The sequence below is a fragment of the Argopecten irradians genome, chromosome 12 (assembly GCF_041381155.1).
Source record: "Argopecten irradians isolate NY chromosome 12, Ai_NY, whole genome shotgun sequence".
NCBI classification, from domain to species: Eukaryota; Metazoa; Mollusca; class Bivalvia; order Pectinida; family Pectinidae; genus Argopecten; species Argopecten irradians.
The window spans coordinates 38,074,936-38,097,289 of NC_091145.1; the positions used below are offsets into that span (position 1 = coordinate 38,074,936).

General features: G+C 33.4%; 1 protein-coding gene across 1 annotated transcript in view; it reads right to left on the reverse strand.

Annotated features, from left to right (window-relative positions):
- The window catches only part of LOC138336495 (fibropellin-1-like), an 81,142-nt gene that overhangs the window by 35,652 nt on the left and 23,136 nt on the right, over nucleotides 1–22,354 (reverse strand). The window contains exons 12-17 of the mRNA XM_069285993.1: nucleotides 20,459–20,566; nucleotides 19,644–19,757; nucleotides 18,234–18,344; nucleotides 10,414–10,527; nucleotides 8,472–8,585; nucleotides 7,497–7,610 (exon numbers count right to left, since the gene is read on the reverse strand). Coding sequence (XP_069142094.1) covers nucleotides 7,497–7,610; nucleotides 8,472–8,585; nucleotides 10,414–10,527; nucleotides 18,234–18,344; nucleotides 19,644–19,757; nucleotides 20,459–20,566 — 675 coding nt within the window. The remainder of the gene's footprint in view (nucleotides 1–7,496; nucleotides 7,611–8,471; nucleotides 8,586–10,413; nucleotides 10,528–18,233; nucleotides 18,345–19,643; nucleotides 19,758–20,458; nucleotides 20,567–22,354) is intronic.

Genomic DNA, 22,354 nt, shown 5'->3' on the forward strand with positions numbered 1-22,354 from the left:
CTGAAATCTCCCATATGAAATGACCTGTGGTCATATTAAACGTTTTAAGCAGAAGAGCAGAAAATGCCTTCTGTGGTTCAGGAGGAGTTGCCTTTTAATCATTTTCATATCAAGATATATCACTCGACATGCGGTGGATGTATCTTGTTCCGACAGATTACGCAAATTCACACCACAGAAACAATACTAATTTATCTTAAATATAAGTTTTTTTTACCGTTTGTTTCACAAGTAGTTCCTGTAAAGCCGGCCGCACAATTACAGGTGAATGATGATGGCCCCGAGTTGGTACAAGTTCCATCGTTCTTACATGGCGATAGCGAACATTGATCTAATGAAATAGTAAATATTAACAAATTGTTAGAGTTTCAAAATACGTGATTGATTTGAATTATAACATAAAACATTAATCCAAAAGCTAATAAATGTTTTGGTGTTGCTATAAATACCTTACCTGACCGTGAGAAATGAAATTACTTGCATATAAAGATCGGTATGGTAAATGATCAGGTTATTCACAAAAATAAAACTCACAAATAAATCATGGACCTTTACATATGTTTTTGTCGAAGCAACAAAATAGATATCAACTTCTTTAAGTCATATGTCATGATGTTTTGTCCCAACTAAATGACTTTTGTTTAATGAATAATTAGTGCCTGATATTATGATCATGAAGGTGCAAAAACGCTGTAGACGGGACAAACTATCTTTTTCAACTGTTGTAGGCAGAATAGAACATATAACTAGAACTGACGTTACAGAGGCGATTTTTTTCACTTTTTTTACACCAAGACCATGCCTTCATTACGCGAAAAAGTCAAGCAATTTAAATTTACTCGTTCCAAAATAAATTGCACACATCTTTACTATATGTTATTTTTAACACGTTTCAGTACTGAAATCTCCCATATGAAATGACCTGTGGTCATATTAAACGTTTTAAGCAGAAGATCAGAAAATGCCTTCTGTGGTTCAGGAGGAGTTGCCTATTAATCATTTTCATATCCAGATGTATCCCTCGACATGCGGCGGATGTATCTTGTTCCGACAGATTATGCAAATTTACACTACAGAAACAATACTTATTTATTTTAAATATAAGTTTTTTTACCGTTTGTTTCACAAGTAGTTCCTGTAAAGCCGGCCGCACAATTACAGGTGAATGATGATGGCCCCGAGTTGGTACAAGTTCCATCGTTCTTACATGGCGATAGCGAACATTGATCTAATGAAATAGTAAATATCAACACATTGTTAGAGTATCAAAATACGTGATTGATTTGAATTATAACATAAAACATTAATCCAAAAGCTAATAAATGTTTTAGTGTTGCTATAAATACCTGACCTGACCTTGAGAAATGAAATTGCTTGCATGTAAAGATCTATATGGTAAATGATCAGGTTATTCACAAAAATAAAAATCACAAATAAATCATGTACCTTTAGATATGTTTTTGTCGATGCAAAAAAAAATAGATATCAACTTCTTTAAGTCATATGTAATGATGTTTTGTCCCAACTAAATGTCTTTTGTTTAATGAATAATTAGTGCCTCATATGATGCTGAAGGTGCAAAAACGCTGTAGACGGGACAAACTACCGTATCTTTTTCAGCTGTAGTAGGCAGAATAGGACATACAACTAGAACTGACGTTACAGAGGCGAATTTTTTCACTATTGTTTTTACACCAAGACCATGCCTTCATTCCGCAAAAAAGTCAAGCAATTTAAATTTACTCGTTTCAAAATAAATTGCACACATCTTTACTACATCTATGTAATTGTTACCATGTTTAAGTACTGAAATCTCCCATATGAAATGACCTGTGGTCATATTAAACTTTTTAAGCAGAAGAGCAGAAAATGCCTTCTGTGGTTCAGGAGGAGTTGCCTTTTAATCATTTTCATATCAAGATATATCACTCGACATGCGGTGGATGTATCTTGTTCCGACAGATTACGCAAATTTACACCACAGAAACAATACTAATTTATCTTAAATATAAGTTTTTTTTACCGTTTGTTTCACAAGTAGTTCCTGTAAAGCCGGCCGCACAATTACAGGTGAATGATGATGGCCCCGAGTTGGTACAAGTTCCATCGTTCTTACATGGCGATAGCGAACATTGATCTAATGAAATAGTAAATATTAACAAATTGTTAGAGTATCAAAATACGTGATTGATTTGAATTATAACATAAAACATTAATCCAAAAGCTAATAAATGTTTTGGTGTTGCTATAAATACCTTACCTGACCCTGAAAAATGAAATTACTTGCATATAAAGATCTGTATGGTAAATGATCAGGTTATTCACAAAAATAAAACTCACAAATAAATCATGGACCTTTACATATGTTTTTGTCGTCGATGGAAAACTTCTTTAAGTGATATGTTATGATATTTTGTCCCAACTAAATGTCTTTTGTTTAATGAATAATTAGTGCCTCATATGATGCTGAAGGTGCAAAAACGCTGTAGACGGGACAAACTACCGTATCTTTTTCAGCTGTTGTAGGCAGAATAGAACATATAACTAGAACTGACGTTACAGAGGCGAGTTTTTTCACTATTGTTTTTACACCAAGACCATGCCTTCATTCCGCAAAAAAGTCAAGCAATTTAAATTTACTCGTTCCAAAATAAATTGCACAAATCTTTACTATATGTTATTTTTAACACGTTTCAGTACTGAAATCTCCCATATGAAATGACCTGTGGTCATATTAAACGTTTTAAGCAGAAGATCAGAAAATGCCTTCTGTGGTTCAGGAGGAGTTGCCTTTTAATCATTTTCATATCCAGATGTATCCCTCGACATGCGGCGGATGTATCTTGTTCCGACAGATTATGCAAATTTACACTACAGAAACAACACTTATATATTTTAAATATAAGTTTTTTTACCGTTTGTTTCACAAGTAGTTCCTGTAAAGCCGGCCGCACAATTACAGGTGAATGATGATGGCCCCGAGTTGGTACAAGTTCCATCGTTCTTACATGGCGATAGCGAACATTGATCTAATGAAATAGTAAATATTAACAAATTGTTAGAGTATCAAAATACGTGATTGATTTGAATTATATATTAACCATATTGACATTAATCCAAAATAAAACATTAATCCATTTTGTCGATGGAAAACTTCTTTAAGTAATATGTTATGATGTTTTGTCCCAACTAAATGTCTTTTGTTTAATGAATAATTAGTGCCTCATATGATCCTGAAGGTGCAAAAGCGCTGTAGATGGCACAAACTAAATTTTCGGCTGTTGTAGGCAGAATAGAACATACAACTAGAACTGACGTTACAGAGGCGATTTTTTTCACTATTATTTTTCACCAACACCATGCCTTCATCCCGCGAAAGAGTCAAGCAATTTAGATTTTACTCGTTCCAAAATAAATTACACACATCATTACTATATGTAATTGTTACCACGTTTCAGTACTGAAATCTCCCATATGAAATGACCTGTGGTCATATTAAACGTTTTAAGCAGAAGAGCAGAAAATGCCTTCTGTGGTTCAGGAGGAGTTGCCTTTTAATCATTTTCATATCAAGATGTATCCCTCGACATGCGGCGGATGTATCTTGTTCCGACAGATTATGCAAATTTACACTACAGAAACAATACTTATTTATTTTAAATATAAGTTTTTTTACCGTTTGTTTCACAAGTAGTTCCTGTAAAGCCGGGCGCACAATTACAGGTGAATGATGATGGCCCCGAGTTGGTACAAGTTCCATCGTTCTTACATGGCGATAGCGAACATTGATCTAATGAAATAGTAAATATTAACAAATTGTTAGAGTATCAAAATACGTGATTGATTTGAATTATAACATAAAACATTAATCCAAAAGCTAATAAATGTTTTAGTGTTGCTATAAATACCTGACCTGACCTTGAGAAATGAAATTGCTTGCATGTAAAGATCTATATGGTAAATGATCAGGTTATTCACAAAAATAAAAATCACAAATAAATCATGTACCTTTAGATATGTTTTTGTCGATGCAAAAAAAATAGATATCAACTTCTTTAAGTCATATGTAATGATGTTTTGTCCCAACTAAATGTCTTTTGTTTAATGAATAATTAGTGCCTCATATGATGCTGAAGGTGCAAAAACGCTGTAGACGGGACAAACTACCGTATCTTTTTCAGCTGTTGTAGGCAGAATAGGACATACAACTAGAACTGACGTTACAGAGGCGAATTTTTTCACTATTGTTTTTACACCAAGACCATGCCTTCATTCCGCAAAAAAGTCAAGCAATTTAGATTTACTCGTTTCAAAATAAATTGCACACATCTTTACTACATCTATGTAATTGTTACCATGTTTCAGTACTGAAATCTCTCATATGAATGGACCTGTGGTCACATTAAACGTTTTAAGCAGAAGAGCATCACTCAAAGGAAGACGGAATTATTGTGTTCCATATGAATAATACACATTTGCATTATAAACCGCTTATTGCCACCAAGTTTCTTTGAAATGTCTTCTGTGATTCAGGAGGAGTTGCCTTTTCAATCAAAGATGTATCCCTCGACATGCGGCGGATGTATCTTGTTCCGACAGATTAAGCAAATTTACACCACAGAAACAATACTAATTTATCTTAAATATAAGTTGTTTTTTTATCGTTTGTTTCACAAGTAGTTCCTGTAAAGCCGGGCGCACAATTACAGGTGAATGATGATGGCCCCGAGTTGGTACAAGTTCCATCGTTCTTACATGGCGATAGCGAACATTGATCTAATGAAATAGTAAATATTAACAAATTGTTAGAGTATCAAAATACGTGATTGATTTGAATTGTAACATAAAACATTAATCCAAAAGCTAATAAATGTTTTGGTGTTGCTATAAATACCTGACCTGACCTTGAGAAATGAAATTGCTTGCATAAAAATCATAATCAGGTTATTCAAAAAATAAAAATCACAAATAAATCATGGACCTTTACATATGTTTTTGTCGATGCAAAAAAAGATATCAGTTTCTTAAGTCAGATGTTATGATGTTTTGTCCCAACTAAATGTCTTTTGTTTAATGAATAATTAGTGCCTCATATTATGATCTAAAGGTGCAAAAGCGCTGTAGACGGGACAAACTATCTTTTTCGGCTGTTGTAGGCAAAATAGAACATACAACTAGAACTGACGTTACAGAGGCGATTTTTTTCACTATTTTTTTTTTACACCAACACCATGCCTTCATCCCGCGAAAGAGTCAAGCAATTTAGATTTTACTCGTTCCAAATAAATTACACACATCTTTACTATATGTAATTGTTACCACGTTTCAGTACTGAAATCTCCCATATGAAATGATCTGTGGTCATATTAAACGTTTTAAGCAGAAGAGCAGAAAATGCCTTCTGTAGTTCAGGAGGAGTTGCCTTTTAATCATTTTCATATCAAGATGTATCCCTCGACATGCGGCGGATATATCTTGTTCCGACAGATTATGCAAATTTAGACTACAGAAACAATACTTATTTTATTTTAAATATAAGTTTTTTTACCGTTTGTTTCACAAGTAGTTCCTGTAAAGCCGGGCGCACAATTACAGGTGAATGATGATGGCCCCGAGTTGGTACAAGTTCCATCGTTCTTACATGGCGATAGTGAACATTGATCTAATGAAATAGTAAATATCAACAAACTGTTAGAGTATTAAAATACGTGATTGATATGAATTATAACATAAAACATTTATCCAAAAGCTAATAAATGTTTTGGTGTTGCTATAAATACCTTACCTGACCTTGAGAAATGAAATTGCTTGGATATAAAGATCTGTATGGTAAATGATCAGGTTATTCACAAAAATAAAACTCACAAATAAATCATAGACCTTTACATATGTTTTTGTCGATGCAGAAAAATGGATATAAACTTCTTTAAGCCAGATGTTATGATGTTTTGTCCCAACTAAATGTCTTTTGTTTAATGAATAAATAGTGCCTCATATTATGATCATGAAGGTGCAAAAACGCTGTAGACGGGACAAACTATCTTTTTCAGCTGTTGTAGGCAGAATAGAACATACAACTAGAACTGACGTTGCAGAGGCGAATTTTTTCACTTTTTTTACACCAAGACCATGCTTTCATCCGGGAAAAAAGTAAAGCAATTTAGATTTACTCGTTCCAAAATAAATTGCACACATCTTTACTATATCTATGTAATTGTTACCACGTTTCAGTACTGAAATATCCCATATGAAAGGACTTGTGGTCATATTAATCGTTTTAAGCAGAAGAGCATCACTCAGAGGAAGACGGAATTATTGTGTTCCATATGAATAATACACATTTGCATTATAAACCGCTTATTGCCACTCGAAATGCCTTGTATGATTCAGGAGGAGTGTTGCCTTTTAATCAAGATGTATCCCTCGACATGCGGCGGATGTATCTTGTTCCGACAGATTACGCAAATTTACACCACAGAAACAATACTAATTTAATCTTAAATATAAGTCTTCTTACCGTTTGTTTCACAATTAGTTCCGGTAAAGCCGGGCGCACAATTACAGGTGAATGATGATGGCCCCGAGTTGGTACAAGTTCCATCGTTCTGACATGGCGATAGTGAACATTGATCTAATGAAATAGTAAATATCAACAAACTGTTAGAGTATTAAAATACGTGATTGATATGAATTGTAACATAAAACATTAATCCAAAAGCTAATAAATGTTTTGGTGTTGCTATAAATACCTTACCTGACCTTGAGAAATGAAATATTGCTTGCATATAACGATCGATACGGTATATAATCAGGTTATTCATAAAAATAAAAATCACAAGTAAATCATGGACCTTTACATATGTTTTTGTCGATGCAAAAAAATAGATATCAGTTTCTTAAGTCAGATGTTATGATGTTTTGTCCCAACTAAATGTCTTTTGTTTAATGAATAATTAGTGCCTCATATTATGATCATGAAGGTGCAAAAACGCTGTAGACGGGACAAACTATCTTTTTCAGCTGTTGTAGGCAGAATAGAACATACAACTAGAACTGACGTTTGCAGAGGCGAATTTTTTCACTTTTTTTACACCAATACTATGCCTTCATCCGGCAAAAAAGGGTCAAGCAATTTAGATTTACTCGTTCCAAAATAAATTGCACACATCTTTACTATATCTATGTAATTGTTACCACGTTTCAGTACTGAAATCTCCCATATGAAATGACCTGTGGTCATATTAATCGTTTTAAGCAGAAGAGTATCACTCAAAGGAAGACGGAATTATTGTGTTCCATATGAATAATACACATTTGCATTATAAACCGCTTATTGCCACCAAGTTTCTTTGAAATGTCTTCTGTGATTCAGGAGGAGTTGCCTTTTAATCAAGATGTATCCCTCGACATGCGGCGGATGTATCTTGTTCCGACAGATTACGCAATATTATACCCCAGAAACAATACTAATTAATCTTAAATATAAGTCTTCTTACCGTTTGTTTCACAATTAGTTCCGGTAAAGCCGGGCGCACAATTACAGGTGTATGATGATGGCTCCGAGTTGGTACAAGTTCCATCGTTCTGACATGGCGATAGTGAACATTGATCTAATGAAATAGTAAATATCAACAAACTGTTAGAGTATTAAAATACGTGATTGATATGAATTATAACATAAAACATTTATCCAAAAGCTAATAAATGTTTTGGTGTTGCTATAAATACCTTACCTGACCTTGAGAAATGAAATTGCTTGGATATAAAGATCGATACGGTATATAATCAGGTTATTCATAAAAATAAAAATCACAAGTAAATCATGGACCTTTACATATGTTTTTGTCGATGCAAAAAAATAGATATCAGTTTCTTTAAGTCAGATGTTATGATGTTTTGTCCCAACTAAATGTCTTTTGTTTAATGAATAAATAGTGCCTCATATTATGATCATGAAGGTGCAAAAACGCTGTAGACGGGACAAACTATCTTTTTCAGCTGTTGTAGGCAGAATAGAACATACAACTAGAACTGACGTTGCAGAGGCGAATTTTTTCACTTTTTTTACACCAAGACCATGCTTTCATCCGGGAAAAAAGTAAAGCAATTTAGATTTACTCGTTCCAAAATAAATTGCACACATCTTTACTATATCTATGTAATTGTTACCACGTTTCAGTACTGAAATATCCCATATGAAAGGACTTGTGGTCATATTAATCGTTTTAAGCAGAAGAGCATCACTCAGAGGAAGACGGAATTATTGTGTTCCATATGAATAATACACATTTGCATTATAAACGGCTTATTGCCACCAAGTTTCTTTGAAATGCCTTCTGTGATTCAGGAGGAGTTGCCTTTTAATCAAGATGTATCCCTCAACATGCAGCAGATGTATCTTGTTCCGACAGATTACGCAATATTATACCCCAGAAACAATACTAATTAATCTTAAATATAAGTCTTCTTACCGTTTGTTTCACAATTAGTTCCGGTAAAGCCGGGCGCACAATTACAGGTGTATGATGATGGCTCCGAGTTGGTACAAGTTCCATCGTTCTGACATGGCGATAGTGAACATTGATCTAATGAAATAGTAAATATCAACAAACTGTTAGAGTATTAAAATACGTGATTGATATGAATTATAACATAAAACATTTATCCAAAAGCTAATAAATGTTTTGGTGTTGCTATAAATACCTTACCTGACCTTGAGAAATGAAATTGCTTGGATATAAAGATCTGTATGGTAAATGATCAGGTTATTCACAAAAATAAAACTCACAAATAAATGATAGACCTTTACATATGTTTTTGTCGATGCAGAAAAATGGATATAAACTTCTTTAAGCCAGATGTTATGATGTTTTGTCCCAACTAAATGTCTTTTGTTTAATGAATAAATAGTGCCTCATATTATGATCATGAAGGTGCAAAAACGCTGTAGACGGGACAAACTATCTTTTTCAGCTGTTGTAGGCAGAATAGAACATACAACTAGAACTGACGTTGCAGAGGCGAATTTTTTCACTTTTTTTACACCAAGACCATGCTTTCATCCGGGAAAAAAGTAAAGCAATTTAGATTTACTCGTTCCAAAATAAATTGCACACATCTTTACTATATCTATGTAATTGTTACCACGTTTCAGTACTGAAATATCCCATATGAAAGGACTTGTGGTCATATTAATCGTTTTAAGCAGAAGAGCATCACTCAGAGGAAGACGGAATTATTGTGTTCCATATGAATAATACACATTTGCATTATAAACGGCTTATTGCCACCAAGTTTCTTTGAAATGTCTTCTGTGATTCAGGAGGAGTTGCCTTTTAATCAAAATGTATCCCTCGACATGCGGCGGATGTATCTTGTTCTGACATATTACGCAAATTTACACCACAGAAACAATACTAATTAATCTTAAATATAAGTCTTCATACTGTTTGTTTCACAATTAGTTCCGGTAAAGCCGGGCGCACAATTACAGGTGTATGATGATGGCTCCGAGTTGGTACAAGTTCCATCGTTCTGACATGGCGATAGTGAACATTGATCTAATGAAATAGTAAATATCAACAAACTGTTAGAGTATTAAAATACGTGATTGATATGAATTGTAACATAAAACATTAATCCAAAAGCTAATAAATGTTTTGGTGTTGCTATAAATACCTTACCTGACATTGAGAAATGAAATTGCTTGCATATAACGATCGATACGGTATATAATCAGGTTATTCATAAAAATAAAAATCACAAGTAAATCATGGACCTTTACATATGTTTTTGTCGATGCAAAAAATAGATATCAGTTTCTTAAGTCAGATGTTATGATGTTTTGTCCCAACTAAATGTCTTTTGTTTAATGAATAAATAGTGCCTCATATTATGATCATGAAGGTGCAAAAACGCTGTAGACGGGACAAACTATCTTTTTCAGCTGTTGTAGGCAGAATAGAACATACAACTAGAACTGACGTTGCAGAGGCGAATTTTTTCACTTTTTTTACACCAAGACCATGCTTTCATCCGGGAAAAAAAGTAAAGCAATTTAGATTTACTCGTTCCAAAATAAATTGCACACATCTTTACTATATCTATGTAATTGTTACCACGTTTCAGTACTGAAATCTCCCATATGAAAGGACCTGTGGCCATATTAATCGTTTTAAGCAGAAGAGCATCACTCAGAGGAAGACGGAATTATTGTGTTCCTTTTCAATAATGCACATTTGCATTATAAACAGCTTATTGTCACTCGAAATGCCTTGTATGATTCAGGAGGAGTGTTGCCTTTTAATCAAGATGTATCCCTCGACATGCGGCGGATGTATCTTGTTCCGACAGATTACGCAAATTTACACCACAGAAACAATACTAATTAATCTTAAATATAAGTCTTCTTACTGTTTGTTTCACAATTAGTTCCGGTAAAGCCGGGCGCACAATTACAGGTGTATGATGATGGCTCCGAGTTGGTACAAGTTCCATCGTTCTGACATGGCGATAGTGAACATTGATCTAATGAAATAGTAAATATCAACAAACTGTTAGAGTATTAAAATACGTGATTGATATGAATTGTAACATAAAACATTAATCCAAAAGCAAATAAATGTTTTTGTATTGCTATAAATACCTTACCTGACCTTGAGAAATGAAATATTGCTTGCATATAACGATCGATACGGTATATAATCAGGTTATTCATAAAAATAAAAATCACAAGTAAATCATGGACCTTTACATATGTTTTTGTCGATGCAAAAAAATAGATATCAGTTTCTTTAAGTCAGATGTTATGATGTTTTGTCCCAACTAAATGTCTTTTGTTTAATGAATAATTAGTGCCTCATATTATGATCATGAAGGTGCAAAAACGCTGTAGACAGGACAAACTATATTTTTTCAGCTGTTGTAGGCAGAATAGAACAAACAACTAGAACTGACGTTCAACAGACGAATTTTGTCATTTTTACACCAATACTATGCCTTCATCCGGCAAAAAAGTCAAGCAATTTAGATTTAATCGTTCCAAAATAAATTGCACACATCTTTACTACATCTATGTAATTGTTACCACGTTTCAGTACTGAAATCTCCCATATGAAATGAGCTGTAGTCATATTAATCGTTTTAAGCAGAAGAGCATCACTCAGAGAAAGACGGAATTATTGTGTTCCATATGAATAATACACATTTGCATTATAAACGGCTTATTGCCACCAAGTTTCTTTGAAATGCCTTCTGTGATTCAGGAGGAGTTGCCTTTTAATCAAGATGTATCCCTCGACATGCGGCGGATGTATCTTTTAAGCTTGTTCCTACAGATTACGCAAATTTACACCACAGAAACGATACTAATTTTTCTTACATATAAGTTTTTTTATCGTTTGTTTCACAATTAGTTCCTGTAAAGCGGGTGCAAAATTACAGATGTATGATGATGGCTCCGAGTTGATAAAAGTTCCTTCGTTCTGACATGGCGATAGCGAACATTGATCTAATGAAATAGTAAATATTAACAATTGAATGTTTTAATTTACCTCAAATTATTAGAGTATTAGAATACGTGATAGATATGAATTATGATAGAAATTAATAATCCAAAAGCAAATAAATGTTTCGATGTTGCTATAAATACCTTACCTAACCTTGTGAAATGGTAATTGCATGCATGTTAAGATCGATAATTAAATAATAAGATTATTCATAGAAATAAAAATCACAAACAAACCACGGACCTTTTTCTCTATACAAAAGCCAGATATCAACGTCTTTTACTCAGATGTTATAATGTTTTGACTCAACTGAATGTCTTTGGTCAATATATATATAGTTCCTTATGTTATGATCCCGAAAATGCAACAAGCGCTGTGCACATGACACACTCTCGTTTTCAGCTGATGTAGGCATATAAAGAACATACAACTAGAACTGACGCTACAATGGTGAAATTAATCACTTTTTGCACCAAAACCCTTATTTATTCCCGCATTAAATGTCAAATATTTTAGATTTACTCATTCAAAAATAAATTGCACTCTTCTTTACTATATACATGTAATTGTCACCACGTTTCAGTAATAAAATCTCTCATAAATAAGGACCTGTGGTCATATCAATTGTGTTGAAACAGAACGGAATCATTCAGTGAAAGATGGAATTATTGTGTTCTAGATATCATTATTCATATTTGCATTGTAAACGGGTTATTTCCAGCAAGTTTCAATGAGGTTTAGCAGGAGTAGCCTTTAAATCGCAATGAGATTAAAAGTCAATCCCCGACATAAGGTGCAGGTATCTTGTTGTGATGAAGATTACGCAAATTTACACCACAGGAACAATACTAATTTATTGTTTCACAATTAACAGATTATGATGATGACCCCGAGTTGGTACAATTCCATCGTTCTGACATAGCGATTGCAAACATTGATCTAATAACATATTAGATATTATTAAAGAAAGGTTTTAATCAAATTATCTGAGCTTTAGTATACGTCATTGATATGACTTATTACATAAAAGAATAAATCAAAAGTTAATAACTGTATCGGTTCCCGCATAAATACTTTAAGTGGAGTTGTAAAATGATCAGGGCTTGCATATATAGTTCGTTACGTGGAATACATTTGGTTATTCGCAAAAAATAAAAATCATATACATATCAAATATCTTTACACCTGTAATGTCCAGAATTATGTTTTTATATTGATATTAAGTCAGTTTATATAATATTTGTTCTGAATGTTTAAAAAAATGTCATCTGTAATCGCGCTCCATTGAAGTTTGTAAATATCTAAAAGTTTGGATTGAAAAAAAGAGATACGGTGGCCTTAGGAGAAATCTTTAGCTCTGGTTTACATAACAGTTATACCAGATTAACACCTGATTAAAGGTAAAACAGAAGTAATTGAATTGAATATTATAAGTATTTCTTAAGCATCACTTCATCTCTGTTTGTCGTGTATGATGTGTACGGAGACGGTCTGACAGTTGTTTAGATTTTGGGACATGCAACATGTATCTATGGTAATGGTATATTCTCTGTTGCGTTAGGCCTAAACTTACAATTAACACATTATATTACCGTCCGAACGATTTTCAACATTTTCGATGATAAACAGATTATTAAAATCTTCATTGTAAATGCCCTCCACCCGTTCCAAACCACAGCTTCAACATATCGGATATATAATAGCCATGTACATGTACTATAATAGTATACCTACGTGTATACGTGTTAATCTGAATAATCCCGCAAGCTCAAAAAGCACGGAAAAACATAGTAAATCTCGAAAACGATAGTTACAACACATACTGAATGGTTTGTTTGTTTTGTTACATTTCTCATGTTTTAAACAAGTTGTAGAATTATTCTGCTACCTATCAATTGTTGTGTGAAGACCGATGTTAACCTGGTATGAACATTTGAAACTTTTCATATTTTCATAAAAGTCCAATCTGAAATATTCGTATAATAAAACAATGAATGCCCCAGTGATGGAGGGACTTGACGATTTGCCGAACCTCGAGTATCGCCCGAGACTCTTGCGTGGTCAAATCGTCATCACTCCATCACGGTGGGATCAATTGTATAGTTGTAAAATCTTTCACATGATGTCTAATTTTTAAAGAAGCTGTCACGACAATTTATATTCTGATCAATTACATGCATGTAGTTAATTCAGTATTGAAATAATTGTCTTATTTTTTTGGACATGCAAAACACGAAAATTAAAATTAAAAACAATCTTTTCCCTTCCGGAGGAGGAGGGTGTTATACAATATAGGCAAATATACATCACAACGGTATTTCCGGTAATTGTAATATTTTCCTTGTCACGGTATAAAATACAAAGACGTTGACTAGTTGTCCAATTACGAATTTATTACATTATTTTCTATCAGTCGGAAGGCGATTTCCGGAGTGTCCGAAAATCGGCTCGTAGAGACCGAGCTCTAGATCCTAACTAATGACAAAATATGAGACGTGGAATTGAATGTACAATTGATACAATGGCTGACACCTGGCATGTATATGGCTCTATTATGGCTGGTCGGTACTCGGACAGGTGAGATAATTAAATTAGCTCATCTACTGTCCGAGTCGTAAGTGCCATAGTACTAGTAAGACCAGACGGGATAATTAACTTTAAAGGGTAGATGAGCTATATAAACATAATGAATAAATTACAATTAAACATATATTATATATAGAGTAATTAACTGAAACAGACATGAATAGATACATGTAAAAAATGTAGCTTTAAATTATAACATGTCACTAGACGAAAAAAAAGTTACGAAAGTTTGTGGAAATCATATTAAATAATACAGAATTAAAATATTAACCAATGTTCACAAATACCATATGAAGCACTAAGATCATAAAATTCTTCATGATATATATACAACGAAAATATATAGTATTGACTTAAACACGTATGACTGTTCATAGGCAACAAAAAAAAACGGATTCTCTAAGTAATTTGAATGTCAATAAAAATATATATGATTGTGCGTGTGATCAATTTAATGCTATGCCTATATATCAATTACATTCGTCAGACACTATTGTTGGAGAAACAAAGAAAATCAGCTGATAAAAATATCAAAACCAAATCTCAATAGGCCATATTAGAAAATTGCGCAACTTCATATTATTGTTTTGTAAACGTGTGTACCTTGTGACGTCACGCTATTTGTGACGTCAGTAATTTGTTCTGTAAAAAATAAACATTTACATTCCTGAAGAGCCATTATGAAATGGCGAAAGTACTAGAGGAAGGTCGTTGCGTTTTTTGAAGAAAAATCTTTATGGACGAAATTTATAAGAAAGAATAAAAACGATAACGACTGAGTTGTGGGCGCTTTCGCCCCATTCAATGTAGCTCTTCAGACTGAAGAGCTCCCTTGAGGCTGTATCTCCATTTGCCAACCTTTTATTATCTGATAATTAGTAGAATGTTTTGACAAAGATTAGAGTCTATTTCAGAGAAGTTAACCTAGATTTACCTGTGCTTTACGTGTGAATTTCACCTGTACTACAGTACTTTTTCCATAAGGGTATTGTTTAAGGATTAAAGTCTCTTTCTGGTGGTTCTATAGAAGGATAAAGTTGAGTAGGGTTTCGGTATTTGAAATGGACCTTCTATTTACAGTCTTAACTATTCTTTTCATAGCTCAAAATTTACACTAATAGTGTTTATGGTATTTATAAGGCTAAAATTGGATTATATCGTTTGGTTCCGACAGGCATTTGGAACAGCCACTCGAAGTGACGGAAATTCCCGCCAATTTATCAATGAACATACAAATAAAATGAGTTCCGTCTGATGAAGCATATATCTGGGGTTTTCCCGGTATGAAACTATAAATCGTTTTATTTATCTGTTGTTAAAACACCATGGTGCAAAGCACTTTGGTTTTAATCTTTTACTTCGTATGATTACACACGCTTACACAAGTCATAACGTGGCAGGATATTTAACGTAGTTTTGACGCGGCGTCCGATTCAAACCGCCTGTGTCAAGTAGGTGTGACAAACAGATAATTTCTTCAATTTTGTGATCACTTGCGTTCTACTTAATCAGTTCACGTTTGAAATTACTTGAATACATGGATGTTTACATAGTTCTATATCATTATTTCCGGATTTTGGAAATTTTCAAATGTATCGGACGTCGATTCGAGGAACATGTACAAACACAGGTAGGCCAACTACTGTAAACATTTACCGCTCTCAAAATGTTAGCTAATATTTATATTGTTGTTTCAACCACTTCAATAAATATTAGAGATATCTATTACAAGTATTATAAAGCTACAATTGTAGGATTCCGTTTCATTGCTCTTTCGAAACACCCAAACGTACATTGTGTATGTAAGGCCTAGTAGATAACGTACATGACTTGTCTGTCCCCCGAGGTGAACAAAAATGCATTGTCGTGCTAGGTCGTTTTGGTTAAACTTATCCAACTCAAAGACTGATGTTGTCCTGACATACATGTATCTTATCCATTTGCGTACAACCAAAGATGTTGAAAATACAAATAGGATGTAGATCTACATGTTGTAGCGAACAACACAGACTCACCGACACACAACATGTAAACATTGCGACGTCATCGGAATGTGCAAAACTGTATATTGTACAACATTGTTTATTTATCATACGCACGGAAGCATTGCTCAAAGAGGTACGATAGTAACATAAACAATGTAACTTTTCTACATTTGTCTTTACACACGTACATGTATATATATGTTCAAACTAATTTTGATGCATGTACATGTTCATCGAACGTACGTACGGTACTGAAAACACCAAAAGTTTCTGATTTGGACCATCATAAATTCATCCGCGCGGCTCCAAATTGCGCGTGACATACTCAATCTATCGAGAAATAAAGTTGAGTAGCCTTTGGTTGAAATCAACGGGGTTTATACTATCAATTCACCACTGACTGTAAATATTTATGTATAACACGTATATGTATGATAACTATATTACATGGGAAAATCTTTTAATTTGTTACTTTTTTGTGATGTCAGTTATGTTCTTGTGTTTTTTATATGAACTAATTGAACACATCGAACGTAAAATCCTTATTTGGTCCTAACTTAAAAAGTCCTTTCTCTTTTTTGACAAACATATATATGTACATATGAACACATAAATGATAACTAGTTGTTAGTTGTAGTTCAATCAAAATAGACCTTCTTGGATATAGAGCTATAGGTATTGAGGTACATACATGTATAAACGTTAGTGGCATAAATAAGAAAATCAACATCCCACGTTTTTACAAAATAGTTTAAGGTAATATGTAATCATACAGTTTATGTTTACGCCTTTTCATTAGAAATCTTACTTTTATACATGTTCATAAGTTGACCTGTTCAAACTATCCGAAATAGGATATATTAAAAAAAGTCAGTCTTCGAACTATCACTAGCTAATACTGTTATTGCAATAACATATGCATTCTCTCAAATAATTTGCAATATGCAGAAGTCTATAACATAATACAATTATTCTGTAGAATTGGTTTTTTTTTATAAAAGTGACGCGCATTGATAATGATGTTTTAGCGACCATCTGGATTTTTCCAAAAAATGCGAAAATATCCTTGATGAAAAATAGTTGGATATTCTCAATGTCTAACATACAAATATATAAACAATAGGTTTGACTTTATTGTCACTGTAGAATTGGAATTTCGGGACATTGATCAATACAGTTTGGTAAATGTGGTATACAACTGTATATGATATAATTAATTAGATACATGTACATATTCATCCTGTAGAGTTGAACAGTATATTATATTCTATATATCGATCTGTAGCTAAATAAGTGCAAATGCCAACATTACAAACATTGTTTTATTTAAGTTTTTATAGTAGTGAAAATGATAGTGGAATGTGTGTATTACTAAACATCACATACTGTATTTGTTTTTAATTGATTCTTGAAATTGCAATTGGCCCTTTTTCGGACACTAAAAACATGGATGCAATTTTGTTCTTTATTCTTATTCCAATTGCGAAATTTATAAAGATGTAACATATAAAATATTATGAATATTTATCTGTCAAAATGCATTAAATATCATATTGTTCTGTACTGTATATATTGATTGGTAGCTCAGTTAAACGAACACATGTAAGCGCGGGTAAAAATTCATATGGAACTGACTATAATTGGTTTTCCTTTGTTCTCTTATACTCACACTTTTCTTTGTTCTCTAAAAAGTGGGCAAATGGAGAACACACCTCCCTTGAATGGGGCGAAAGCGCTCACTAGTCAATCGTTATCGTTTTTATTTCTTATATATATTTATATATGTTTCTACTTTCACCCCAGGAAATTTCAATATTTTTCCTATATATATATATATAGTATAGAGATAATATAGTTAGTAGTTAGGGCGCATTAAAGATGGCCAGGAGGGCTGAAAACGTTAGCGACAAAATACTTAGTATGAATTTTCCATTGCTGACCAGCTTTTTCATCGCGCTAGTATCACGTTGTTATGGGTCAAAATTTATAACGGATAACGTCATCGACAATGCACATCAAGGTTACGCCACCTGTATTGACGTCATGTGATTGTCTAGCTTATGCGTTGTCTTACACACCTATGTGTAAGTCTATAGAGTTGTTTTCCCTAGCACCACGGTATACCCCTGTAAAATATGAGAGATATCTTTCTCACCTCCTGATTCGCAATTATCTCCTGAAAAACCGTCTAGACAGGTACATGTGAATGACGATCCCGATGCGGAACATATCCCTCCATTTTGGCATGGCGAAGGCTCACACGGCTCTAAAAATACAAAATACGTTGCTAATCACTACCGTAGTTTACTGAAATTGTAAATAAAAAGCCATAAATATTAAATTTATCAGTGTATAATGTATTTCCTCTTCTGGAAAAAAGACTATATCAACATAGGATTATATCATGTAGCATGGAATTCATTATCGTTCAATAAATAAAGTCTTATCATGACTTTTAATTTACCTTAATATGTCACTACAAAATTGGAATACTTCCCAAAATGGAATACTTTTAAAACGTGTGATACAGAATTTTCAGTTCACAAAAAGTGTTGTGAAAAAAAATTAGAGTTCTGAATAGTAACTATCGTAATTTTTTATATGTCATGTTTTAGATGTCATCTCTAGTTCCTTATTATCTTTATTTAAACATAAAAACAACGAAATCGTGAAAAACAATTGCTGAATGGGATATATTTGACAGATATTGAAATTTTCTTACAGGTCTGGCCAGATTGAACATTTAGGTACACGAACATGCTGAAACACAGAGCTTGACCGGGTATACTCTCTATTTATAGACATATAATGTTTACACTGCAGACATGCAAAAAGGTATATACGTGTGGAAGAATTGTGTTAGAAAATTACATTTATCTTCAAAACATTTCGATAGCGTCACGTTATATATGTAGTCAATCATTTTCGCGGGGATGAAATTTCGTGACATGATCGTTAAATTTTGTTCGGTGAAATACTTAAGAATTAACTTTAATTGATGTTTTAATGTTGTGGATATGTAAAACAAACATATACGCGTACTCTAAATAAACCATGAAGCAGCTTATGATGAAAGTACACTCGTAGTTTTGTGTGATGTCTCCAAATCATCAAATGCATATTCAAATTAATCCTTTAAAATCAATTTGCATAATGTATATAAATGTACCATAAGTAAATATCTTTCGAAATTCCAAAATTATTTTAAATTCAAATTTTTTATGGAATCATACCCCCGCTATCTCAGCAATTCACAGACGACATTACAGGACGACGCCATTTTTTCCATTATGGGCTGAGCTTAGTTTCATGTACTTCCTTAACTTAAAATTTTGAAAAAAGCAAAGCATTACGGATGTTGAGAATAATTTGGAGCCAGGAGCCTTTCTTAAAAATCCACCAGTTCGTTAAATTAAAGGAATGTTCATGAAACTGGGCCAAGATGAAGTGAAGTAAGTTTTGAACCAATGAAAATGCTCGTTACGAGCAAATTGAATTATGTTGAACTGGTTGAATTCTATTATATATTCACTTGAATGACAATATTCAATCCCTTTATACTCACGTAGTTCACATAGTAATCCTGTAAACCCACTGAGGCAGTCACATGAGAAAGAATCTGCGTTTCCCGAGCAAGAGCCACCGTTTTGACAAGGATTTGTTCGGCAAACTGGGATTTCTTGAAAAAAAGGAACCGAATCAGAATTTTAATAACAAAGACATGTACAAGACTGTCATTACAGACCAAACAAAGGATCAAGAAAAGTGAACTTATAGGCAGGTAGTGGTGAAACAGAAATGGTCACTAAGGCAGCTTTAATTGTATACAACATTACTCGGCTAAAAATCTGAAACAAGTTACATAAAACCCTATCAATATTTGTTTTGTTCAGCTTTATTCGAGAAATGCGAGTTCTTGTTAGAGGGATTATCCTGTATATGTACAATTCTGTATGTGATAATAATTAAATCAAGAACAAATAAGGGGAACAGGAACACAATTTTATTTTATTTGTAAAACGAAAGATACATCCAAATTGTACATCATGAATGTAACTGTAAGGATACCTTGTTAATAATAATAAAACATGCTGTTCGGTACACTTCTATCCACTATTACAACTAGGACCAGCTGGTCTCTTATAAATACTAACAAAATACTATCAGCAAGCGTTCAGTCCACGTAATCTGATTTGACGTGATGGGTTAGATATCAAATTAACAGCTATGGTTATTTATGCACTAGGTTTAAAAAGTTGGAGTACCCGAAGACAAATCACCGACCTGAGGCCAGTACTTGGCAACTATAACCAAAGTGGGTTAGAACACATTAATCAATCCGCAACCGAGACTTTTCTGGGTAATCACTATCATACGTACCTTCAGAGCATATGGATCCTGTGAAACCACTCGCACAAGTGCAGATAAATCCGGAATTTTGCAAGGCACACGTACCACCGTTTTGACAAGGGTTTGGTTTACAAATATCTGAAATAATGATAATTATAATAATAGCTGACCAGGTGAATATGCCTGAAATTATTCAACCATCAACATTATGATAATTATAAGTCCCTCAAACACCATTACACGTGGTACTATTGATTCTGTATCCCCCAAAACTCTTTATACTAATTTTCTTTGAAATCAGTGCAAATTTCAATTTGATCAATGGGTCAAATTGAAATTTGCACTGATTTCAAAGAAAATTAGTATAAAGAGTTTAAAGAAGCCTCTATTTCATTACTATTGTAACATATGTATTCGATAGTATCACTATTTAATCCGCAGTGTTCAAAATTCCCACATAATCACTTTTTGCGTAAATCGGACAATATTTAAATTTCTGCTAATGTAATACAAAATGCACATGTATAGTGATTTTATTTTTAATTCGCAAATGTGATCTGTATTGATGCTTTTGGATTAGTCTGAGTAATATGATTTAGATTGGAATAAATGTGATATGGGAACAACAATGTTATTCTTGCCTAATTATGGACCGATCTTGCAATTCATGGTATCGATGCGCCTAATTGCCACACTAAATGATGTCTATGTATTAAAATGACATTTTAACAGCATGATAAATCAATGTTTAATGATAGAAATTTTAGCAGCTGAATCGTGTTGACATTGTGATGTCGTGTGTTAACAGCATGACCCATTTAGCGGAATGTTCCGGATGTGCCAAGTTGGAACGGGTTCGTCAAATGGTACACTCACGGTCCGTTCATTTCTAAGCATGCGAAATCCAACATGGCGGACAACGGCCTTGTATCATAGGAGTAGTATACACATGATATTGGAAATGCTATGCATCATATTTAAATGGTAACAACGATAGTTACACACTATGCAGTCATTTTTGTTGTGTTTATTGATAAGCAAGAGGTCCAAGGGCCTAGACGGTCATATGACTACCTCAGGAATAGTCGTATAGGAAATTAATTAGACATTGTGGCACGGTAGCTATCTTCGATTTGGAATCAACCAGATATTCGGGATCATTTCATGATCGGGCAAGTTTCAGCCAAAACGCAAATGTAGAATTTGAGAAGAAGTTCAAAATGTGTTTTCAAGATGGCGGCTTTGGCAGTCATCTTGGATTTGGGATCGACCCAAAAAAAATACAATACTTGGTAAGGACCATAGTAGGATTTTTTCATTCAAGCTTCAGCTGAATCGTATGGGTAGAACTTGAGTAGAAGTTCAAAATGTGTTTTCAAGATGGCAGCTGTGGCGGCAAACTTGGATTGGGGAAGATATCCGTTAGAAATAAAAGTAAAGTTGCGAATGTTAAATTTTTGGAACAACATTTTGTTAAATGAAAATAAATAAAGTAATATTTTATATAGACTAATGGCGAGTTTAAGTAGCAATGAACACATCTGGTTTAAATGGTTAGATTGCGTAAAATAGATATTTAATGATACAGGATTCACATACATATTCGATAGTGAAATATCTATGAATGCAAATTTTTATAAGCATGAAGTTACACAACGTCTACGTGACAATTTTATACAAAAATGGTTTGCAGACATAGAATCCTCGTTCAAAGGTTGGTTTTTCAAAATACCACAAATATAAAGTTCCCTATTGCAACTGGGCGATGGCTTGGTATCGCAAAGGAGAATAGAATATGTAATTTATGTCATGTTGATATCGGAGATAAATTTCACTGTCTTTTCAAATGTCAAAAAAGGGAAATTAAAACTATAAGGGAAAGATATTTTGCTCAGTACTACATCAAATATCCTAGTTTTTTTTTTA